General features: G+C 45.3%; 2 protein-coding genes across 2 annotated transcripts; both read left to right on the plus strand.

The window, feature by feature from the left end:
- Positions 1–1707: 1707 nt before the first annotated feature.
- Positions 1708–8978, plus strand: LOC104560610 (cytochrome P450 2K1). Its single transcript, XM_061993996.1, has 9 exons — positions 1708–1905; positions 4081–4243; positions 4421–4570; positions 4854–5014; positions 6206–6379; positions 6879–7020; positions 7578–7765; positions 8260–8401; positions 8791–8978. Exons 1-9 carry the CDS (start codon positions 1708–1710, stop codon positions 8976–8978), a joined length of 1506 nt encoding a protein of 501 aa, XP_061849980.1.
- A 4876-nt stretch (positions 8979–13854) lies between these two features.
- LOC104560582 (cytochrome P450 2W1) lies at positions 13855–22483 on the plus strand. Its single transcript, XM_010205983.2, has 9 exons — positions 13855–14052; positions 16134–16296; positions 18130–18279; positions 18380–18537; positions 19332–19505; positions 20223–20364; positions 20747–20931; positions 21473–21614; positions 22293–22483. Exons 1-9 carry the CDS (start codon positions 13855–13857, stop codon positions 22481–22483), a joined length of 1503 nt encoding a protein of 500 aa, XP_010204285.2.
- The last annotated feature ends 205 nt before the right edge of the window (positions 22484–22688 follow it).

Raw genomic sequence — 22688 nt, forward strand, 5'->3', positions numbered from 1 at the left:
GCAGGGAGCAACGTTTTCTCCTCAGTCCTGTATGAGATGCCTCACCTGCAAGCCAACTGCTCAGTAAGAGTCCCAGCAATCACATTATTTGCTCAGAGAAGAGTTTAACAGAGCAGGATATTCTTGGAAATGTCTGGGAAAAGAGGGCACAGATCAAGACCCCTCAGTGGTGCAGCAAATCTTGAGATGGACACAACCATCCATTGCCCTCCTTTCTTTGCCCATCCTTCCTAGTCATCTTCTGCATAGGACAATCCCATCTCATGAAAAACTCCACTCTTGATAACAGGTCTTGGAGAACAGGCAGACATGCAGGCACGTTTTTCACATCAATCTCATTAGAGTTTATTGATCTCCCTTGCCTTTGGTTAATGTGCTTTTATTATTATTAATAAATCATCTTTTTTTTTCTATCGGAGCCTGCACCCAGGAGCCTTGGAGGATTCTAGCGTTATTAAAACTAAAGATTTCTAAAGGATTAAAGTGTCCTGTAATCTGACAGAATCTGCCACTGAGGAGTAAAATATCCCTGCTTGAGAATGTGAGAGAGCATCAAACTGTCTCCTTCTCCTGAGCCACCATTTAAAACTGCAGCCTCCTGTTCATGATCACCTCTGCTTTGTTGTCATCCCCCAAGGGTGTAAAGGGTGTGGGTGGCTCTTGGGAGCTGTTGCCCAGGCACGTGGGCTCCCGCAGGACCTTGCCCTGGCATGGTACACAGCTCAGGACAGCTGGAGTGACAAAGCTGCTGCTGTGACCTCCTTCTGGCTGGCTCTCTCTCTGCAAGAGCTGCCCACGCAGCCTCCATCCTCTCACCAGCTGTAGAGCTTGGTCCTGGCTTCTTCCAGGTTACAAAGATCCAGGATCTGTTTCCCAATCTAGGCAGGAGTGCCTGGAGGGGATGGTTTCTTCTGGAGAATTGCATGCATCTGCTCATAAACAGGCAGGACAGCCAGGAAAGGGTCATCACCAAATTCAGAGATAGATATGGACATCCAGGCACACAGTAAACTACAAAATAATGACTGAAGATGTCTCAGGAGCATTTTGAGATTGCCAATAGAGCATTTTTGGGGCAGAAATCAATATCAGCGTCAGCAATGAAAGCACTGTGTTGCTCAAGTAGATAATTTTGCTGGAGTGGCAGAAAGCAAAGAGAATCAGAGCCGTAAGTAGACCCACTCTCATCTGCAATCTTTAATTGACTTATCTTCATGCCACAACCATTCCTCCTTGGTCAGCCTTGTCTCCCATGAGGACTTCCCTGCCAGCTACACCCTTGTCCATGCAGTACTTTGGGCTTCCTCTCGTTTGCCCTGCCTCCTCCACTGGACCAGCAGTGGTTCAGCCAAGTCCTGTGACCTGACACTGTGGCAGCAATCCAGCATGGGTCCTATCCTTTAATTCTGCTCCTGAAATCATGTTGACCACAACATGCCCATAACATAGATTTTCACTGGAAAACAAGCCTTGCCTCAGTGTTGTAGATGAAATAAGAGCTCCAGATTAAGGTAATCCAGGTTTCAGAATAAGATAAGGTGCTTTATTTGGCAAGAATAAGAAGTACATCTGGTCTAAATGGTAGTAAACAAGATCTCAGAGTCCTTTTCTCCATGTAAAGCCACTTTCGCAGAAGGTGTGTTCAGGCAGTGACAGAAGGGCTATAAAGGGACCCCAAGGTACTCGTCCCTACACTTGGACCTAGATATGGCCATACTGAGTTTGCTGCAGTACATGGACTCTAGCTCATTGCTCTATTTGGCAGCAGGGGTGCTTGCTCTCCTTTACTTTCTCAGCAGCTCAAAGAAGTCCATTTGCCGTTTGCCTCCCGGGCCACGACCTCTTCCTCTCATCGGAAACTTGAATGTGGTGGATCTGAAGAAGCCATTCCAGTCACTGATGGAGGTAGGGCCTGAGTGAGCAGGAGGAAAACATACCAAACTTGAAGTGAGAAATGCAGCTGGGGAAATGGAGATGTGGTTGTGTTTGTGTTGTGTGGAGGGCAGAAATGAGAGCTATCACGTACAAGCAGGCTGGCAGAATTACTTTACCCTCAGAGGTATACACACACATACATGTATTTACATATATAAATGTAATACACACATTCCTTCCTTTATATACACACAAATGTAGACCCTCACCCCTTGCAATCAGCTCCACAGTGTTGGTATTTTGAGCCCTTCAGAGGCTGCAGGTAAAAGACTTGCCTTGAGCAAGTCTGCTGAAAGATCAGGAACTATCAAAAGATGTCTAATCAAAAAGATGGCATCAAAAGATGTCTAATTGCAGACCTGCAGACGGACCTCTAGGAAAGAAGGAAGGAAGGAAGGAAGGAAGGAAGGAAGGAAGGAAGGAAGGAAGGAAGGAAGGAAGGAAGGAAGGAAGGAAGGAAGGAAGGAAGGGTGGGTATCATCCTCATAGCAGAGGAAATAGTGTCATATGCATGTTTACTTCCAAAGCTACTTATACCTCTACAATGCAGAGCTCAGCACTGCCTTCTCAGCCCTTCCCCGGCACAGACACACTGGCAAGTGGTATGTAAGACTTGATTTGTGGTTTTTATATGTCTAGGTAAACAAAATGCTTTTCCTTATGCAGCTCCATGGATATTTTTATTTCCAAAAGAGAAGAAAAAAAAAGGTCTGAAATATTACAAAGCCGGGTGCAGTGTTTGTTTGAGAAAGTGTCTGGTGTGTTCACATGGGGAAGTTGGGACAATTCCCACATGAATTTAGACTTCCTCTTTAGAGGTTGAGGTGCCATGAGTGACCTGTCACATACTCCATGACATTCTCCAGTTAGTCCTAGAGGAAAGGGCATCCTGGGCTGGAAAAGTACAGAATCCCTATAGCAGTCACACCGTGTTCATCTGCCTTAACTTAGGGTGCTCAGGATGGTGCAAAGCACAGTTTTGATGAGCTTCTGGTCCTGAGCTCCCAACTGATCATCAGTATGTTTGAGGGTGATGGTATGGAAGAGGAACTGGTTTTGGTGGTATTGGGGATTTTATGATAGAAACATCACATGAAGGCACCAAACTAATTTCCTATAATCCGCCAAACATCTTTCCTTAGGCTTTCAAGCCTGCCACATCCAATACCTGTGTTGCTGAGAAAAAACAGGGTTGATACCAAGAAGTACTTAATGCAAAGAAATGACCAAGGGAAGGCTGGGAGGCAGCTGTGATTCCCTGCCACACACCCTGTGAGCTGCCAGGGATGAAAGAGCCAGTGTTAATGTTATCTCCCAAGCCGTCAAACCACCGTTTGATGAAAACAAATTCAATTTGTCTGGTGTAATAACAGGAGCTGCTTCTAATCTGAAACTCAATTTTGGGAATGTATCAAATGCATTGCAAACGGTAGCCCAGGCACATCGGAAACAAGCAAACATTTGGAGGGGATGGCTTGCAGGGTGCTTAAATGGAGCCTAAAACACCAAGTGAATGATTGGATTTGTCAAAGCCACCTTTCTGTGTAACAGATGATTCATATTTAATTTGCTCTAAAAGCCTAGGGCTCCTGTGGCATTACATACAAGAATATGCTTCCTAGTTGAATTCAAGTTCCTGGTGGCCAGCGAATAATTTCGCAATGACTGCAACACTACCCACCTTGCCATAATTAGAGACAAGTGCTGTCCTGAAAGAAAGGATTATTGTCTAGCTTTGTTTTTGTAGTGTTTGTGGCTTCAGCCTCAAAGGTGTGTGCATGCCTACTTGCCTCAGGTCAGCAGCATTAAAATAAACAGGCCTGCCTGCTACAGCATTTCCTAACCAGCCTCTGAAGGGTAGTATCACTACTGGCCTGTTACTGCAGAACACCACAGGAATGCAATGGCATTCTGTTGGCTTCTCTGATAGTAGCAGAGATAGCAGACACCTTGTTGTGCAAACAGGGTGCAAGCAGAGATGCTGGCAATCGATAGCTGCTGCTCATTTGTTGCATCACAGCAGCAGCTGGAGACTTCAGGCAGGGCTGGGAGGCTCTTTTTGGGCTAGAAACCACCCAGGGTGACTAGTGCCAGTATTTGAGTCCAGATCTGGGCTTGAATGAACATATTTATTCACCTTAACAGCTCTCTAAGATATATGGCAATGTCTTCACTGTGCATTTTGGACCCAGGAAAGCTGTAGTGCTGGCTGGATATGAAACCATCAAGGATGCTCTCTTAAATCACGCTGAAGAATTTGGAGAGAGGGCAGAAATACCCATATTTAGGCAAATGACACAAGGAAATGGTAAGTGACCTTTTGGTTGCTTAGTTTTTGTTGTTTGTCTGTGCTCATTACATTCTTACAGCAGAGTATCATCCTCTCACAGACTGCTTTTAGTTTCTGTAGCTTTGGCAGGAGTATAAGGCCTTACAAATGCTTATTAACCACAGGTAACGTAAGGATGTTGCACCTGTATTTTAGGCATAGTATTCAGCCACGGAGAACTATGGAAAACTATGAGAAGATTCAGCTTGTCCACACTGCGAGATTTTGGAATGGGAAAGAGAACCATTGAGATCCGGATCCTGGAGGAAGTAAATTCCCTTATCAAATATTTTGAATTCTATCATGGTGAGTGTCAAGACTTTCACACAGAGATTGAAAACATCTCTAGCAGAACAATAAAGATTAATCAAAGTTTAACTCCGAGCAAATGGTATCTCATGGTTAAAGTTCAGCACTCACTGAAGGAGGTTATTAAACCGAGGCCTTAAAATATTGAAACTGAGTTCCCAGCTATGAACTCTGAGTGGTAAGTTCTTTCTTTAGGAGCTCAGGACTACACTTCCAGAGGAATCCAGACTGAAATGAGCATAATCACATCATAAATTTGTTTTCATTGCTTGAAATACAGGGAAACCATTTGACCCGAAGATGATACTCAACTACGCTGTATCCAATGTCATCTGCTCTATATTGTTTGGAGAGAGGTTTGAATATGATGATCCTGCATTTCTAACTTTGCTGAAGCTGCTGAATCAAAATACTAAGCTGTTGGGCTCCCCTATGGTACTGGTAAGAGCTTGACTTTATGTTTTAGCTTTTAGGTGTTTTGGGTGATTTCCAGATGCCTGTGTTTGTCCTCCTGGCCTCCCACATCTTGCTTCTTGAGAACATTATGAGCCAGCCAGCCTGTACAGAACACATCTGGAGGTCTGTATCCACAACACACACATTCCCAGGCCCCTGCACTTAGTCTGACAAGCTTGTTAGTGAAGATGAAAAACCAAAGTATTCATTAAAGGAACTATTTTGCCTTCCTTGAAGAACAGAAGCACAATACATCTCTCATATCAGAGATTGTCCCTGAAATGCCATCTCAAATCTGCCTCCTTGCATTACACTTTCAGTAACTGACTTCTGCAACCCCTAGAACTAGGTTTGACAAAGTTATTTTTCTTTTATTTTGGCCACTGAAACTCAATCTTAGCAAAGTAACAGCTGCTAAAAGCCTGATCCTTCCTGACATAAAGCTGCATCTTTTCTTCTCTACTCTTGTCCATGGAGTCACCTTTCTGAGCTACACTGAGGTCTGGAGCTGGCAGTAAGTCCCAACTAGCTAAGCTCAAAAAGCACAGGACAAAGCTACACACACTGTACAGACACTCTCCCAGGAGAAGGCACCAGCTAACAGCTAAGGTTGGATGTTTGTTTAATTGTCTGCCAGGGCAGATAGTGGTTTCCTTGAAGATGCACACAGCTCTCATGAGATAATAGAAGTGAGACCCCTCCTTTCTCCTGACTTACTGCAATGTTGTAAGTGCTATGCCTAAGCTAATTGGCTTGGAAAGCACCATGTTGACACAACAATATTGTCTGTCTGGGGAAGAACTGGCCAGTTCAAGTTCCTTCTGCTGCCATAAGATGTGATGCACCTGATGGCTCTCCCTGGAATGAATATAAATGTTCACATGTCCATCTTTTACATCTGAGACCCTTTGTCCCATCACTTACATAGCTGGGAGCCCTAAAAGAAGATCAATCTGATGAGTGTCCTAGAAGTCATGGCAAGGACTCATGCAGACGCATCACAGAGAGAACATTCTATTTCGGCAGCAATTCAAAGCTGCTCAGACTGTACAAGTGAACATGGGGGAATCACAGCCTGAAATGTCAGGGTATGGGACAAGGGATCAGCAGTGTGATTTGGGATAAAAGTTTGTGTTCAAGATGCCAATTAACAATAAGGCTTCTCTTGCTCCACAGTTATATAATTTCTACCCATCCCTTGGATTTCTCTCTGGAGCTTCCAAGACTGTGCTACAAAACATCAGTGAACTGAACACTTTTCTCCAGAAGCTCTTCCAGGAACACAAAGATGAGTTTAATGAAAATAATTTAACAGGCTTTGTTGATGCCTTTCTGATGAAGCAACAACAGGTACTTTAAAGCTAAGTCTCAGAATCTTTCTATTCTCTTAGCTCTGACTGACTGTAAGGGTTTGGGAGTGAGTGGAAACAGAAGAAATGAGGTGAACAGAATACAGCAAAGCTCATACTCAGAGTAAGATGTGCTGTACTTCCTCCATAGCTCCACTGAAACTACTGGTTAAAGGGACCTAGTTGTCAAGATATCCCATATGGGTGAAATAAGGCACTGCTCAGATCATCCCAAACCTGCCTGCAAGAATGGCACAGTGACAAACTTCATTGCAGTAACTACATTACAATTGAGCTAATAGAAGGAACTGGGGATTGCAGATACACTTGGGACCACACAAATTCCCTACAGGAATGCTAGAATGCTAAAATACTAAATGTTTAGTTTCTGAGACCACAGAAAGTCACAAAAAGTTCAAATGCAGATAAAAATGGTGACAACACTGTCACATTGGTATCACTTGCTCTACAACTTAAAGGCATTTTGGTATGTTTTGAAGGAGTCAAAGAAACACCACACTATGTTCAACGAGGGAAACCTTCTCTTTTCAACCCTGGACCTCTTTGCTGCTGGGACTGAGACTACTTCCACAACTCTACGCTGGGGCCTTCTTCTGATGATGAAATATCCAGAAATTCAGAGTAAGGCTGAGAAGTTGTACTCTTGTACAATGCACTGCTGCACGCTTAAGGTTTTTGGTTGTGGGAGGGAGTGGAACTCATTCAGTGTTGTTTAGAGTAATTATTCTGAGTACTCTGAGAGAGATAACAACAGTTGACTTTACAAAGGAATTTTATTCATTTGGATTGCAATAAACCAGCCCAGCCAAGTGGGAGAGGCTAAAGGCCAGTCTACAGTTACAGTAAAGCTCCCCTTCGTTATTCTCCTGCAGGCTATGGACTGACGTCACTAAAGGTCTCCTCAGGAGCTGATTCTGATCTGGTTTCTGTTGAATGCTATGGGGTTACAAAGGTGTGTGATCAGAATCAGGCAGGGGCTGTATGGTAGTGACTCCATTCAAGCTCCCTCAGCTCAACAACAAACGTGAAATAACCACGTCGTGCCCTGACTTATCCACTTCTGCCTTTCTCAAAGACCCCTCAAAGTTTTCTCCTTTTTTCATCTTGGCCAAACAGGAGGCCATTTCAGTTGCAAGATAAGAGGGTTATCAGCTTCTTAATCCTTTCCTCCCTCCAAGGAAAGATTCAGGAAGAAATGAACCATGTCGTTGAGCCAGGAGAGCTGCCTAAGTTGGGGGACCGGAAAAAAATGCCTTACACAGATGCAGTGATTCATGAAATACAAAGGTTTGCCAACATTGTCCCAATGGGTGTATCACGATCAACTCCTGCTGATGTGAATTTCCAAGGCTATGTGATTCCTAAGGTAAGTTTTGAGGCTAGCAGCTTACACTGCACAGATTACTTACAGTTTTATTTAAAGCAGGCATATAGCCATCTAAAGGCATCATGATGCGTGCTCTGATCTATGATGTGATCCTTTGTCTTGGGTCCAGGATAGCTGTTATAAATGTGCACAGGACTGTGGTCTGCTACAGCTGTTGGAATCCAGAATAACCATAGAGTTTAATTACATCACATTGATTTGAATCTCTTATGCCAAACGTGGAGCCTCCACTTCAGCATCTTTCATGAAAGATCTGACTTTGTAAGAAGGGAATGTTTTGTGCTCCAGAAAGAGAACAGCAGCTACTGATAACAGGCAGAGACAGAGTGGGGCAGGGAAGCATCCCCCAGTTCTGTTTGCTATGACTCAGTCTTCCTTGTCTCTTCATGTTAGAAAAAAGAAAGCAGCCCTTGCTCAACTAGGAGTATGATCCACTGTAAACAGCCACCATGTGTTTCTTTGATCCTGTTCAGGGTACAGAAATCATTCCACTGCTGACCTCTGCTCTGAATGATGAGTTGCACTGGGAAACCCCGGACCAGTTCAACCCTTCCCACTTCCTGGATGCCAATGGCAACTTTGTTAGGAGAGAGGCATTTATTCCGTTCTCCATAGGTGAGAGGGGGAATGTGTGCACCACCTGGGGCCGGGCTAATGGCACAGTTCACACTGATTTCAGGAAAGTATGAAAGTTGGGGACACAGAACAGAGGATAAGAGATTTCTGGTCATATGTCTTGTCCACCATTGCTGCAGGTGACCATATATTGAAGATCTGGGAGACACTGATTTACCCAGAGTCACTGAATGGTCTCACATAACTACAGGCTTCTGCATGGCTTGAAACCAATTTAGCAGCACCTGCAATACACAGAGAGAAGGAAGGAATAATTTCCTACCTCAGCAGCCTGCTCTTACGGACTGTACATCCAGTTTAGAAAATCTCACACACCAACACTAACAGTTACGGTGCTGATCCTCTCTTTCTCCCCTGGTTGTTTTCAGGACGAAGGGCTTGTGTTGGAGAAGGACTGGCCAAAATGGAGCTGTTCCTCTTCTTTGCAGGCTTGCTCCGCAAATTTGTTTTCCAGCCCCCTCCAGGAGTGGATAAGTCAGACCTAGATCTGACTGCTGATGTTGGCTTTACCTTGAACCCTATGCCTCACCTGGTTTGTGCTGTGCCCTATGAATGATCAAACAGCATGGAAACAGAGTAGTGAACACTGCAAGCTTGAAAGCAAATCTAGTTACAGGGGGGAAATGCTGTCTGTATCTGAGCTTTAGGGGAAGGAAGACTCCGGGCACTGCTAGTCTTTCATTCATGCCACTCTTTCCAACAGCTCTCGTGGTGTCTGTACAACACAAACCCTTCAGACAGTCCTGAATACTGCTCACAGAAGCAGTGTGATTCATGCCCAGAATAGCACATCAGAAAGGCAGTTTTCAGGGCTGTTTGAAAGAATGAAGGCTTCAAGCCTCCTCTGTAGAAGTAACCCATCAGAGGCTCTCCCCTGAGAGCCTCCATGGAGAATTTCTCAGCCTGAAGTCCAGGCTCTGTAGCAGAGCTGATTATCGATGGCCAGCTGGAGACAACAGACACTTACTGGATCTGGAAACCTCCCTGGGACGGTTGTTAGCTGAACCTGGGACTGAGCTTCCATTGTGCCATACAAACCCGCCTTATCTTTATTACAGAGTCCCAGACACAAGGGTGTAACATGGGCTGATGCCAAGAGCCAGGCATGGGTCAGTTATCAGAAAACATCTAAGTGGTTTGGGAAGTGGGTTCATTCCAACTCACACAAGGCAATTTATGCTGAAGAGCCGATTTATGATGAGGCCAATCTCGCAGCTTTCTGCTTCTGTTAAGAAAGGCATTTCTACCACTCCCTCACCTCTCCTGGCTTCATGCTGACTCTGGCACTTGTCTGATCCCTTACTGGGCTATCTTGGATCCCTGAACTGGCAGAAAACGACCAGCCACTGCAAGTGAAGAGTTTCTGAGTCAGGGTTGCTAAAGTCTGAGGCAGTGTGAGGGCAATGCAGCCTGAGGCTGGGCAGCAGGACTGACAAAGAAGCTCCTTTCAGAGCTGAGAGGCTCAGCCCTCTTCCTCACTTACATCTTAGGAGCTGTATCACAGAATCACAGAATCTTAAGGATTAGAAGAGACCTTGAAAGATCATCTAGTCCAATCCCCCTGCCAGAGCAAGACCTCCTAAAGTAGAGCAGTTACTCTCTAGATCCTCTCTACCCTCCAAAGAGAGAGGATTCTTTGGTGGATGATTCAACTGCCTTAAGGTCTGAATTGCTCACTCTCACCTTGACTGCAGAGTGAAACATCATCCACAGGCTCCTCATTCAAAACAGTCTCATGTATCAAGTGTGTTGGGATGCACAGGGACAATGTTTTCCATTTGACTGAAAGTAAGGCTTCAGCTCTTTAGAAAATGTTGCTGTCTGCCTTCAGCTCTACACCAGACACGTAGCTCCTGGCATTTCAAGCTTTCTTCCTCTCCAGACATTCCTTGTGCCAGGGATAGCAAGATCTCCAGGCAGAGTAACAGATCAACTTGCACTGCTGACCAAATACCACCGCCATGGCCACCCACAAAGTTGTATGTGCACGGCAGGAGCAGGGCCCTGGCAATAAGAACTGCAAATGAAATTTTGGTGCTTGCAAAAAGTGCTTTGGCCACTCACGTAGGGACCAAAGTTACAAATGCAGAGCTGTCAGTGCTCACATTCTGTCAGCAGAGAGCCTGCATCACTGTCAGGGCTAATAGGATTTTGAATGTAGTCACTGTGAAAACAGATGCAAAACTGGTAATAGAGTCTGTAAGGAGAAGCAGGTTGGACTTTGTTACCAAGTCACTCACCTGGACCATTATTTGTTGTAAGGGGAGGTCTCTGTAGAAAGCTGGTGACACCCCAGTGACTATGGCTGTCCTAGAGCAGCTGCTTGATTACTACAATTAGTGATTTATTTCATGTTGCAGCCATTAGGAGCAGGACTATACCTCCTGAAGGAAGCGTGGCATGTGTGTGACATTTGAATGGTGGTGGGAGACAGAAAAGGAGGTAGCTTCATGCCACCGTATGAAACTGAGGAACAAGGAGTCACTGAAGGTGCTTTTGTGTTGGTGTGAAGGCAGGAAAAGCAGGTTAGAATGAAGAGAAAAAAAGGAAAAACAGAAAGTTACAGAGACTGAGGGGACAGTTATGGTGAATCTGTAGCATAAACCTAAAGCCACTGTGATCTAAAGCTGATTTGTGCTGAAAATGGAAGGAAAGAAAGGAGGAAGGGAATATGAAGGGATGACAAAGTCCTCCGCCAAGACACTGACTCCTCACACTAGCTTTAGTTCACACAACCAAAAGCAGCACCCTAATTGCTGTACTGTACCTTGTACTGGTTCTGCACTTGGATGTGCATTGTTCCATGAGGCCAGCTCCAGCTTCTGGTTCCATCCAAGGAGTCTGCTTGACAAGAAAAAGAAAGCCTTCACTGCTACACTTGCGTATGTTTGTTTTGCTGTTGTTCTATTTGCACTCCAGCTACTACAAGCCTGACCTTTTCTCCTGCTTAATAAACAAACATTTTTCTCTGCTGTTGATCTATCTGGTGTTGTGTGATGAAATTGATTTTGGGTCAAACTAGTAAAATTGGGCTGCATCACCGTTAATACACTGATGCTAGAGAGGTGGGATCCCTGGGCAATGTTTAGTAATGCAGAGTGAGCAATACTCATAGCCACACGTAGCTTGAAAGAAATAACTGTATTTCTGACTCCAGAAAATCACAACTGCTCTCTGAGACAGGAGGTGGCTCTGGATGGCTCTCTGATGTGGCTCCTTGCTTTAAAGGAACTTATCACAGTAAAAGCCAGCAGGAGCTATCTGAGGCTGCAGTCCTGGATGCATTGCTGGTCGAAAATGGGGCTAGCAGGGAAGGCACAGAGATTTGGAGGGATTTACATTAACTTAAAGGATGCGAGGCTGCTGCTTTACTATCTGGCTGTCCCCATCCTGACTTGCTGACAGCGCAGTGGCTGTGCTTAGGGGTCAGTGGAGGTTACCCAAACTCCAGGTCCTCACCAGCACTACCTGGCTCCCATGCCATGGCAGGGGATTGCCCCACAGACAGGAGGGCGCGAGGACAACCGGTCTGCCAGCAGCATGCGGGGCCGGGCTGCCCCAGGAATGCACCCGGAGGGGTGTCAGTGCCTGGCAGGTGCTCAGTGCTGGGCTCTGTGTGCTCAGGCAGGGGAGCACGTAGCAGCGTGGTTCCGGAGTGAAACACGTACCAGACACATTACTGAGACAGGAATTTCTGGTCATCGCAAGAGCTTTACTTACCTTTGTCATTTTAATGCATTGCACTCAGAGCCCGGTTTGAAAAAATCCAATACGCTCCCCCTGCCTGCCCCCCAGCTTTTCAGAGATGATTTAAGTCTCTTTCTGAAAGGCCTTTGTATGATTTCAGCAGCTCCCAGGGCAGGGAGGAGATACTGGGAGAGCGGCTGTAGCTTTTGCACTGCAGGGTGCTGCCGGTCAAACAAAGCCCTGCGGGAACAAACCTTTTGCACGGGGCACAGAGCATGTGCCATCACAAGTTCTCATCACAATGCCCACATTCTGCATCCTGTGCCAGCCCTGTTCCTTCTTGCCTGTCTTTACAGCCCCTCTGCCTCTTCACTCATTTGAGCAGGCGGGGCTGAGTCATCCTGGGCATGCTTTGGGGGAAACTGTTGCCTCCAACACACTTCTTGGAAACTAATAATAAAAAAAAAATCCCAGAGATGTTGCAACACCCTTTGCTGTTTCTGCTCCTGGGCAACTGTTGAGCTGTGACATCTCCAGCCAAGCAGGCAGCTCCAGCATGCCACCAAGCAGCCGTTGGCTCTAGGGCCATGCTGACCCCAGCAATGCCCCACTTCAGACTTCCTTCCCTACCTTCTTCACAATTGCAAGGCTCATGAGCCATATTTGCTGAATAATGGTCTTTAAGTGATCTAACCTTTGGATATAGGTTACCTTTGCCTTGTGCTTTGTGATCATGTAAGACAGTTCTTTCTTCCCTGAAACGCTCTTCATCCCCAATATCCTCCTGAAAAACCACTATTCAAACAGGTAGATCTCAAACTTTTCTGTATGAGATTTAAATCTTTACGAGGGACACAAGCTCCAGGTTTTTAGTATCTTTGACTTAAAATAATTCTCCTGTCTCATTCCCCTTCTGAAGCCTGCAGGGTCATCCATCTTCATTAACTTCAACTTCCTCCCTATATTTCTTAGAAGCTGCTCTTGCAAAATGAAGAATCCTCCGAGAAGTTTCAAATCTGATTTTGTCTTTCTATTCCACTCAGGAATCCACTCATGAGCACTTGATCCAAGCTAATTTTCCACAGCTAGCCATTACATGTCCTCTGCTTCAGACACAAAGTCTGAAATCACATCCCTTCCGGGCAGTTCAGAGCTGACTTTATGAGGGAGTTTATGGGCTACAACCCCCAGGGATACATGGGCTTTACCACTATTAACAACCTTTGATCTCCACTTGACATCAAGAAAACTCAAGTCTCCCATAACAATACTATTTTTCTCTCTGGTAACACGAAGTTCTCAAACTCTACCCAAATCCAAATCTGGAGGTTTCTACTGGGATCTGAAGAAACCTTTTTATTTCCCCCTCCCAGCAGAGTGTTTGGAGGGTCATAGTACTGCTAATAAAGGACCTCGAGGTCTCAGGGAGAGGAGGAGGTTATAGAGGAATGCCAAGCACCTTTTCCCATGTATATGTTCTTGCACACACATGCATGAGTTTGTAATTTGAAACTCTCTTTACTTCTGGACAGGCTTTGCAAACTGCTTAGACCACATTCTCTGAGGTGTTTAAAGAGGGTGGAGTATGCAGTATTTATTTAGGTACTCTACAAACCTTAATAAGAATCGAGTGCTTGTAGCAATCGCAGAGAGCAAACAGAACGCCAGCTGGCAGAAACTGAACAGTGCCACTGCATTTTTATTGCTTCTAACCCCCAAAACCCAGATTATTACTAAAAAAAAAAATGTCTTTTTTCATTTCATTTATCTCTGATCCTACATTAATTTGTCTGCTGTGTGCAGCAATATTATTAGCTGTACTTTATTTTTCAACTGGCTATAAAAAACCAGCTTTTAAATTTCCTCCTGGTCCAACTCCTCTTCCGATCATTGGTAACCTGCACTTGATGGATCTTAGAAGGCAAGATAAATCACTAATGAAGGTAGGACAAAAACTCCCCAACCCAGATCCTTATAGATTTTAAATCTGTCTGGGGTATATCTGTGAAAACTTTTTGTCTTTTTAAATTCAAACTAAATTGTAAAGGAGTGAAAAGGTGTGAAAATTGCTTTATAGTATTTTTCTGGGGCTTCTTCTAACTAGTGTGTGTGTGCCGATGCAATGTCATTTATGAGCCATCAACCATTAAAAAAGACCTCTGGGTAAAACGGGATTTCTTCCTGTAATTGTGAAGATGTATATGAAGTATATAATGCTTGTGGGATTTGAAATATTAATTTGACAGATTGGGCACCCAGAAATCTTTTCAAGCACTAGGATGTGACTAACGTGAAGCGAAATTGCTTCCCTCCTCTCCTCCTTGGAGAACTGGTGTGGGGAATCACACGATGCATTGACCCCAGAAGTGCTTTGGAGAGGGCCAGATCCAGATGCCCTGTAGCATCTTCTCTCTTGATGAATTGGATACGTATGAGAATCTAGAGAATAGGGGGAAGGCAGAGGTGGAAAAGTTACGCTAAGGAACTAGAATGAATAGCCTGTAAGCAATTGTCTTAACCTGTAATTAAGGCAACTTACCCCACTTAGAATGGCAAACTGTTCTTTGGTGCAAGACAAGGCTGGCAGAGGCTGGGGTGGTTGTGTCGGGCTGCTGGGTGCTCCCCCCTCGCCTCAGCAGACAGTGCCCTCGGGGATTGCCCTGCACCAGGTCGGGAGAGCGGGAGCAGCCAGAGTGCGGCAGATCGTGCCTGGGTGCCGTCGTGGCTCCCGTTAGCACTGCCGCCGGCACAGGCTGGCAGGTGTGGGGTGAGCACTGCCACGGGGTGAGGCTCTCAGCGCCTGCTGCTGCTGCTGTGGGTAATGTCAGGGCTGGGGTCAGTTTACCCAGCGGGGCTGGGCAGACGTTGCTGCAGTCTCTAACGGCAGTTTGGAATTACCTCCGCATGCTTTCATCACCTGCTAGGCTATATTTGGTATTGCCTATGTTTGCCTTGACTTTAGGGTTACTCCAGTGGGGTTATCCCTCCATCTCACCCCACGGAGAGCAAAAAATGTTGACTGAGCAACAGGCTGAAGCATTTGTTTGCTGGGCACCCTGATGGGCTGTCCTCCTCCCCTGCCAAAGCTGCCAGTGGACCTGGAGTGGGCTGAAGCTGCACATGTACACCTGGTATCGGCTTAGGCCAAACTCCTATCAGCTGTCCCTGAGCGCTATTTTTAAGCTTCCAGGGAGCAAGATGCAGCCACAGCGAAGGTAGGCAGAGGTAGGCAGGAGCTTGAAAACCACACAGCAAGGCACAGTTGTGGCAGGCAGCTGTGGAGAATTTGTCCTGAGGTGTGTGGCAGTGGAAGAGCCTCTGTGTTATGGCAAAGATACACCCAGAGACTTCTCAGTGTAAAACGAGCATCACTTTCTGTACAAGCATGTACAGCCTTCTGTTCCTGCTGTGAATTTCCGTGCTGTGGCCAGTTAAGCTATAGTTACAAAAGCCAGGTCCCAGTAGAAGGGCAGGGATTTGCCATTTGTGGTCATCCAGAGCAAACTAAACATCCAGAATGGGGCAAACTGCTCCTCTGGTCTAGTAGCAGGGATGCAGGAGTGCTTTTGTACAAAAGGAGCATCATACCAAAGCTTTCCTGTGCAACAGCATCATTATTTGCACTGAAATATATTCTCTGTTCTCATCTTTCTCTGCCTTGCCAATTTGTGTTGCCCTTTGAGGTCTGGTCTTTATGTGGTTTTTTTTGGTTTTTCATTTACTTCCTCCTTAATGACAAAACCAGATCAGTAACATACTGATGGGGGTAGGGGTTCCTTTGTGGCAATAAGCCTAAAATCCATGTGGATGCTGGCCAGGCACCCATACAAAATGCCTCATCTTTGACTGTGATGAGCTCCGGCTCACACATGCTGTTCTGCAGGTAGTGACTGAGCATCTGTTCCCAGTAGGATGCTGACTCACAATATGTCCCTTCAGAAAGCAAGGGGCACTTGCCCCAAGCAATCTCCCTCTTTCCCTTCCTCTCTCCCTTCCTGACCATCACAGCTCGCCTCTTTTTCAGCTTGCGGAAAAATACGGCCCTATCTTCACCCTCCACTTTGGGTTCCAGAAAGTTGTGGTCCTGACCGGGTACGAAGTTGTGCGGGAGGCGCTTGTGAACTACACAGAGGAGTTTGTAGACAGACCATCCATCCCAATATTTGACCAAATTCAGAACGGAAACGGTACTAGAGCAATGAGCGGGGGTGGGTGGGAGGGACGACAGCGTCGCTTAGCGCCAGCCTAACTGTGCGTGCCCAGAGCACGGCTTTTAAACATCCCCCTCGGACCCTTCTGAAGCCAAGCCAGCAGAAAACATTTGGCTTTCCTCACTGGCAGTGCAATGGCTCCTGGCTTTCCATCATTATTGGTAATGTACTTGTGGCCAATCCATATCCTAAACATTGGAGGGTGAGGAGTGGGGTATTTAAAAGCACGATGGTAATTCTGGGGTTAATTTCACCATATTTACAAATTTTCCCCACAGTTTCAGGGGACTTTGGACTAACTGGTTTGGCTCTAGGGTTTTTTTCCTTTTTCCCACTTCCAGGTGTCACAATTTTGGACACCATCAGTCCCTCACACCTTGTCCCTCCACAAAGGCTCTTGGGTGGATCAACATGAAACAAATTCAGGCAGAAGCAATAGGCTGAGGCTGGAAATTCACTCCCACAAACAGGCCCATCATTTTTCCAAGGCAATTTGCCATCCCTCAGGATTTCAGAGGACTTTTGGCCTTGTTTTTCCATCCTCTGCTTCAGCTGAGGCTTCAGCTTTGTGCATCCAAAAGGCAGCTTTATATGCTGGTCACAGGCTGAAGTTGGGATTACAATTAGGAATTAAGTTACCCAGCCATAATATCAATAGATTTCTTTATCACTACATAAAGAAAAAAAAATGATGAGGAGAAAAGCATTTTTCAGAGCTAATTTGCATGCACAACATCCCCATGGGAGACTGTTAGTTGTGCACTTACCTGCTTAGCCCAGGTCTGAGCCACTTAGTGGTGAGTCAGAGCTGTAATTCACAGGGATTGTTAAGTAACAATGGTCACAAATTCTCCCATGAAAACATTTTTTCTTCAGAAAATGCCAATTTGTTGGCTCTGAAGCTGTTTACAGAAAAGGAATGATCCAAATTAAATTGGAATTAAAGAAAAAAATTAAAACACTTAGAAATTTGGTTTGCAATTTTTAAAGAATTTTTGCTTTCCAATTAAAGCTTCACTGCTTTAAAACTCTGTTTATTCCAGAAAAAGCAAACACATTTAAAAACCTTGCAGTCAAGATGAAGAAGTGAAGTGCTGGAATCCAGCTTTTAGATTGACACCATCTGAGACAGTCTTTAGATTATTGGCACAATTTTTTCTCCCACTCTTTCCAACACTCTGACAGGATCAAATACCCATCCCTGCTTGGTGATGTTAGTGATTATCAAGGCAAGAGCTCAGAAATCTCCACAAAATTATAGTATTTTTGTCAGTGGTGAAAACACGGTGTTGCTGGGAATCTCAATAAAACAGTTCAGCACTCAACAGAGTTTGGAGTCTGAGTTATCCCATCCCACAGAGATAAAACATCTTTATGACTAGAATAGGACGAACAGAGAAGCTTCAAAGCCACAAGGTTATTGCTTGAGGCCTTAGACTTGCAACCAAACAGGGTCAGAAAGGTTGCATGACTGACTTAAACCAACATCTCTCCCCAGCTCTACAGCCAACCCATTCTGGTCTGAAAGCCATACCTGCTTATCTTGCACTGAGGAGAGGGCTGGGGCAAAGTGGGTTGGGTGGGAGCTTGTTTTCCCCAAGCCACAGGCTCTGTGAGACTGGGAGAAGGGAGCTAAGAGGATTTAGGGATGGGGCTCACAAATGGATGAATCTTAGTCCCTAAATCCACGGGCAACTGAGCATCAGAGAGACTTGTGGAGATCCTTCTTCATCCAGCCCCCTGCTTTGTCTTGTGCGGTGGGGCTCCTCCGCGCATGAGCCCAGCGGCGATGTCTCATGGCCTCTCCAGGTTTGTTCTTCTCTGTTGGGGAGCTGTGGAGGACAACTCGGAGGTTCACCGTGTCCAGCATGCGCAACCTCGGCATGGGGAAAAAAATGATAGAAGGCAGGATTTTTGAGGAGCTTCACTTCCTTACTGAGAGGATCAAATCCTTCAAAGGTGAGCAGCAGACCGTCGAGGTGCTCCACTGTTGCAGATGCTGATCATGTGCACCGCTGCTGCTGCAGCCTCTCACATTGCCATCTTCCTCCTGTTGCAGGGGAACCTTTTAGTCTGACATCCTTCAACTGTGCTCCAATCAACGTCACCTTTGTCATGCTCTTTGGGGACAGGTTTGACTATAAGGACCCAACATTTGTCACTCTCTTAAGACTCATAGATGAAGTTATGATTCTTCTGGGATCTCCATATTTGAATGTAAGTCACTTCCCTCACAGATTAACATTTGTTTTACACTGGGCTATTACATTTGTGAGCCATGGGAACCACAAGATTTAGTTCAGTGTTTTTCAAATGTTCAGAAACAGCCATTACACCTAAAACGTGGCAGTTCTCTGTGTACCACCTTGGCCATACAAATGTGCTGCCACATTCCCTTTTGCTACTCTCCCTTTTCAACCATCCTGCACATCTGGGTAGAACTAAAATGAGAACTGAACTATGGTTATTTTAGCTCCACAATTTTTTCTTTTTCAACATAACTGCACCCTTCATTTAAGCTTTCTTTGCCTTTGCTGCATTTTCTGAAAAGACTCATTCAGCGTTGATGTCCAGTTGAATGAAACTTCAGAAACCATTAAAAATGCTTCCTTGGAGAGTGCCAGAAAAACTTTGCTTATCTTCAAGCTATCACATCCAGCCCTTGATAGATTATGCTGAGAAAAACTAACTAGTTTCACACTGATCTAAACTGGCTGATGGTCTGGACACTGAAGCCCCGGCTCTGTTGAGAGGCTGACCAAGCTTTTACTTGTAGAGGATCTGTTCCCATAGAAGAGCATAAATGCTTGAAATGAGGTACTGCTAATTAAAGGCTCAAAAGTTGCAAAGCCTTCCTTTATGAAAAACTTCCTGGGAAGTTCCTAGGATGCTAAGATACTACTGCTAAAAGAAAAAGAACTCAATGGAAATGCCATACCCTGGGAAGAAGCTGTTTCAGCATTTTGCTATTTCTGCAGACTTAATGTTTTTCTTTTTTAATTCCTCATTAGTATTTCAATTTCTACCCATTCCTTGGATTTCTTTTCAAAACCCACAAAATCATGCTTGGGAAAATAGAAGACGTGCGTGTCATCTTAAGGCAATACATGAAGGCAAGCAGGGAGGACATCAATGAGAACAGCGTGAGGAGCTACGTTGATGCACTGTTATTCAAGCAGCAAGAGGTATTTGACTGCTTAGCTGTGTTGACTGTTTGCAACATCTCCTTGGGATTTTCTGAGTCTTGGTTTTCAGTCATTTAGTGTAATTCTAGTGGTATTGAAATTAGATGCCAGTCTGTTACAGGTGGTATCATTTACTGAAAGGATTTTTCTATCAAAATCAGGATATGAAAGCCCCTGTCTCCATCTACTCCTTAAACAGCAGCACTAATAATGTCAGATTGACTCCCTGTTTCTACTAGAAAATGCACAAATTCACATGAAAGCTGACCCTGCCTTTCTTTTTACAACAAATCAATAAATTATTGATACTGTTACTCCAAGGTGAATGATAAAGTACTTGACTAATAAATCACCAGTACAAGTCCGAGCCTTGCCCTGCATCCTACTTTAGTAGAGACTTGGTAGTTGATTTAACTCAACACAAAATATTTGTGCTCTGAGTTTTTTCTTCTTTCCAACTGGACCTGGGCCAGCCTTAGGCACTACATATTCCACCCAGCTATGTGGAGGAAAGGTCACTACAGTCCTAAACCTTCCATCTTTGGTGCTCCCATCTTTAGAGAATGCTGTGCATTCAAGATCAGGTCTATTTTATCACTCAGTTCACAAACACAAGATTGCAGTCAATAGTTTCATAGGCTATGCAATATTTCCCAAGCTTGCTGAGTACTGAGACTGATGGTTTTAAGAGCTTTCTTTCCACTTCTATTTTTCAAGGAGAAAAACAAGAAAGACAGCCTCTTCCATGATGACAACTTAATAGCATCCTTACTCGACCTGGTCATGGCAGGAACAGAGACCATAGCCACAACGCTCCAGTGGGCCATCCTGCTGATGATGAAATACCCAGAGATTCAGAGTGAGCTCCTTTCTCCTATGATCCACCTGTGGCATGGCTGATACGAGGAGGGGAGATGCCTGGCCTCATAACCATAGCTGCTCTTTTCTCTTAAAAGCTGAATGCTGTCTCTTTATTGTTACAAACCCCTGATGTAGTTAACTGCTGAATAAAGTCACAACAAAATAATTCTTTGCTTTGCTAGGAGGGAGGATGAGAGGAAATGAAAGCAGGACTCTAGGGAAACAAACCCATCCACCTGCCTAGAGCAGGGAAACCCAGGCTAGTGTTTTAAGAATCCTTTACCACCAGACTCTGGAATAATATGCTTTTCCCAAAATCAAATCTGAGGAGGGAGTTGGCTTCCTTGCTGGGATACATCCCTTTTGCTTGTTCCTTCCAGAGAAGGTGCAGGAGGAGATTGGGAGAACCGTCAAAGCTGGAAGCTGGGCTACGTACGAGGATCGGAAGAACATGCCGTTTACAAACGCGGTGCTACACGAGGTGCAGAGGTTTATCACCCTCCTGCCACATGTTCCTCGGTGCACTGCTGTTGACACCCACTTCAGGGGCTACTTCCTTCCCAAGGTAGGTAACTGCTCCATCCCAGGAACACACCACCCTCTCCAGTTTTGAGAGGGCCACTGAAGACCCATTTCTTTATTGGGAATGTAGGACAGAAGCCCTAAGTAGGTGTCCAAAACCACTCCCAGAAGAGTTTCTACATTAAGTCTAAGAGACTGGTATTGTAAGAGTATTGTTTTATAGTTGAATCTATTCAGCTATGGCAGGTCCAGAGAGATTGGTAATGTAGGACTTGATTCAGTTCCTCTCATGCTTGGGACTTCCTCAGTCCATGAGTGACCCTGATTTACCTCCTCGATGCCTTCTGCACAGTGAATTATCTGCTGGGGAATTTACAGGATCTGACTCTCTGTCTGAGGTTTTCACAGCACTATGTGGGGTTTGGTTTCAAGCCTTGGCACTGATGGGAAAATCTCTCTACTGGCTTGTGGGATAAAATCCTCAGTATCTTCACCTACCCCAGGTGAAGCAAATCTCATGGGACACTGAAGTCTGTGTCACAAAATGAACAAAACCAGAGCACTTTTGCTATCTTTTGTTCCAGGGTATAATTGTAATCCCATCACTTACCTCAGTGCTGCTGGATAAGACGCAGTGGGAGACACCACATCAGTTCAACCCCAACCACTTCCTTGATGCTGAAGGGAATTTTGTAAAGAAAGGGGCTTTCTTGCCCTTCTCCACAGGTAACTAGAGAGCCCCCAATGCCCAAAGGGATATTTCCTCCAGAATCCTACAGATCTCCTCGCATAACCTTATACTTTCCAGCCATTCCCCTGAAAGGATGACTTGAAGGCAAAGTGCTCCAAACACAGACCCTCAGCAGTGACTCTGCATGTTAAGAAGCCAGTCCTCACTGTCCATTAAGTGCTTCAGCTGTACGGGGACCATCATGCAAGGGCTGGGAATCTAGCACAAAGAGGGGGCAGGAAAGAAGAAATACAGTCTTTTAGAAAAGTGGGATGTTAGGATAAATTCCACAGGAAAAGTGAGTTTCAGACTGCTCAGCTTTGGGAGGAAGTGACATTTTTCTATCAGGCTGCTTTTCAAAGAGAAAGGGTTAAAAATGCTGGGAAGGTTGGAAGAGACAAGGAGAGGATGCATCATAAGTGCATAATAACCCTGTAACACGACTGTGACCTGTTGCTGCAGGTAGCTGTGTGACAAGAGATCAGGCAGGCACACTGTGCAGTGTGACTGGGACAGCTATCTTTAGCAACATGGGCTCCTCTATTCTAAAATGCTCTGGTACATTTCAGGGTTTGACTCCTGCTTCCACTAAAACAGCTCAGTTGCTAATGTATCTGGGGCAAATGTTCTAGTTTGGTCTTTCCTTCAAGTAAATACACCACTTTCATCTACAGGGCGAAGGAACTGCATTGGAGAGAGCCTTGCCAAGATGGAGCTGTTTGTCTTCTTTGTAGGGTTGCTTCAGACTTTTACTTTTCAACCCCAGCCAGGAGTCTCAGAGTCTGACTTGGACCTTACAGTCCCCCAAACGACTTTCACATTAAGGCCTCAGCCCCAGGCAACCTGTGCTGTCCTGCGTGAATAAGCACAGCCCTGCTGAAGAGCAACCCAACCTGTGGGGAAGCTGCTTACACCCAACCTAGCTATGCCAAGACCATCACCCCATCCTGCTACGTCACCCTTTCTCACATCCCTCTTCCCACTGTCTCCATCCACTCTGACTCCACTGCCCTCCACTGCTATATGTGCCCCACGGGTTGCTGACTCCCTCGTTGCTCCCGTGCTGCGAG

This window comes from Colius striatus, chromosome 3 (genome assembly GCF_028858725.1).
Source record: "Colius striatus isolate bColStr4 chromosome 3, bColStr4.1.hap1, whole genome shotgun sequence".
Taxonomy (NCBI): domain Eukaryota; kingdom Metazoa; phylum Chordata; class Aves; order Coliiformes; family Coliidae; genus Colius; species Colius striatus.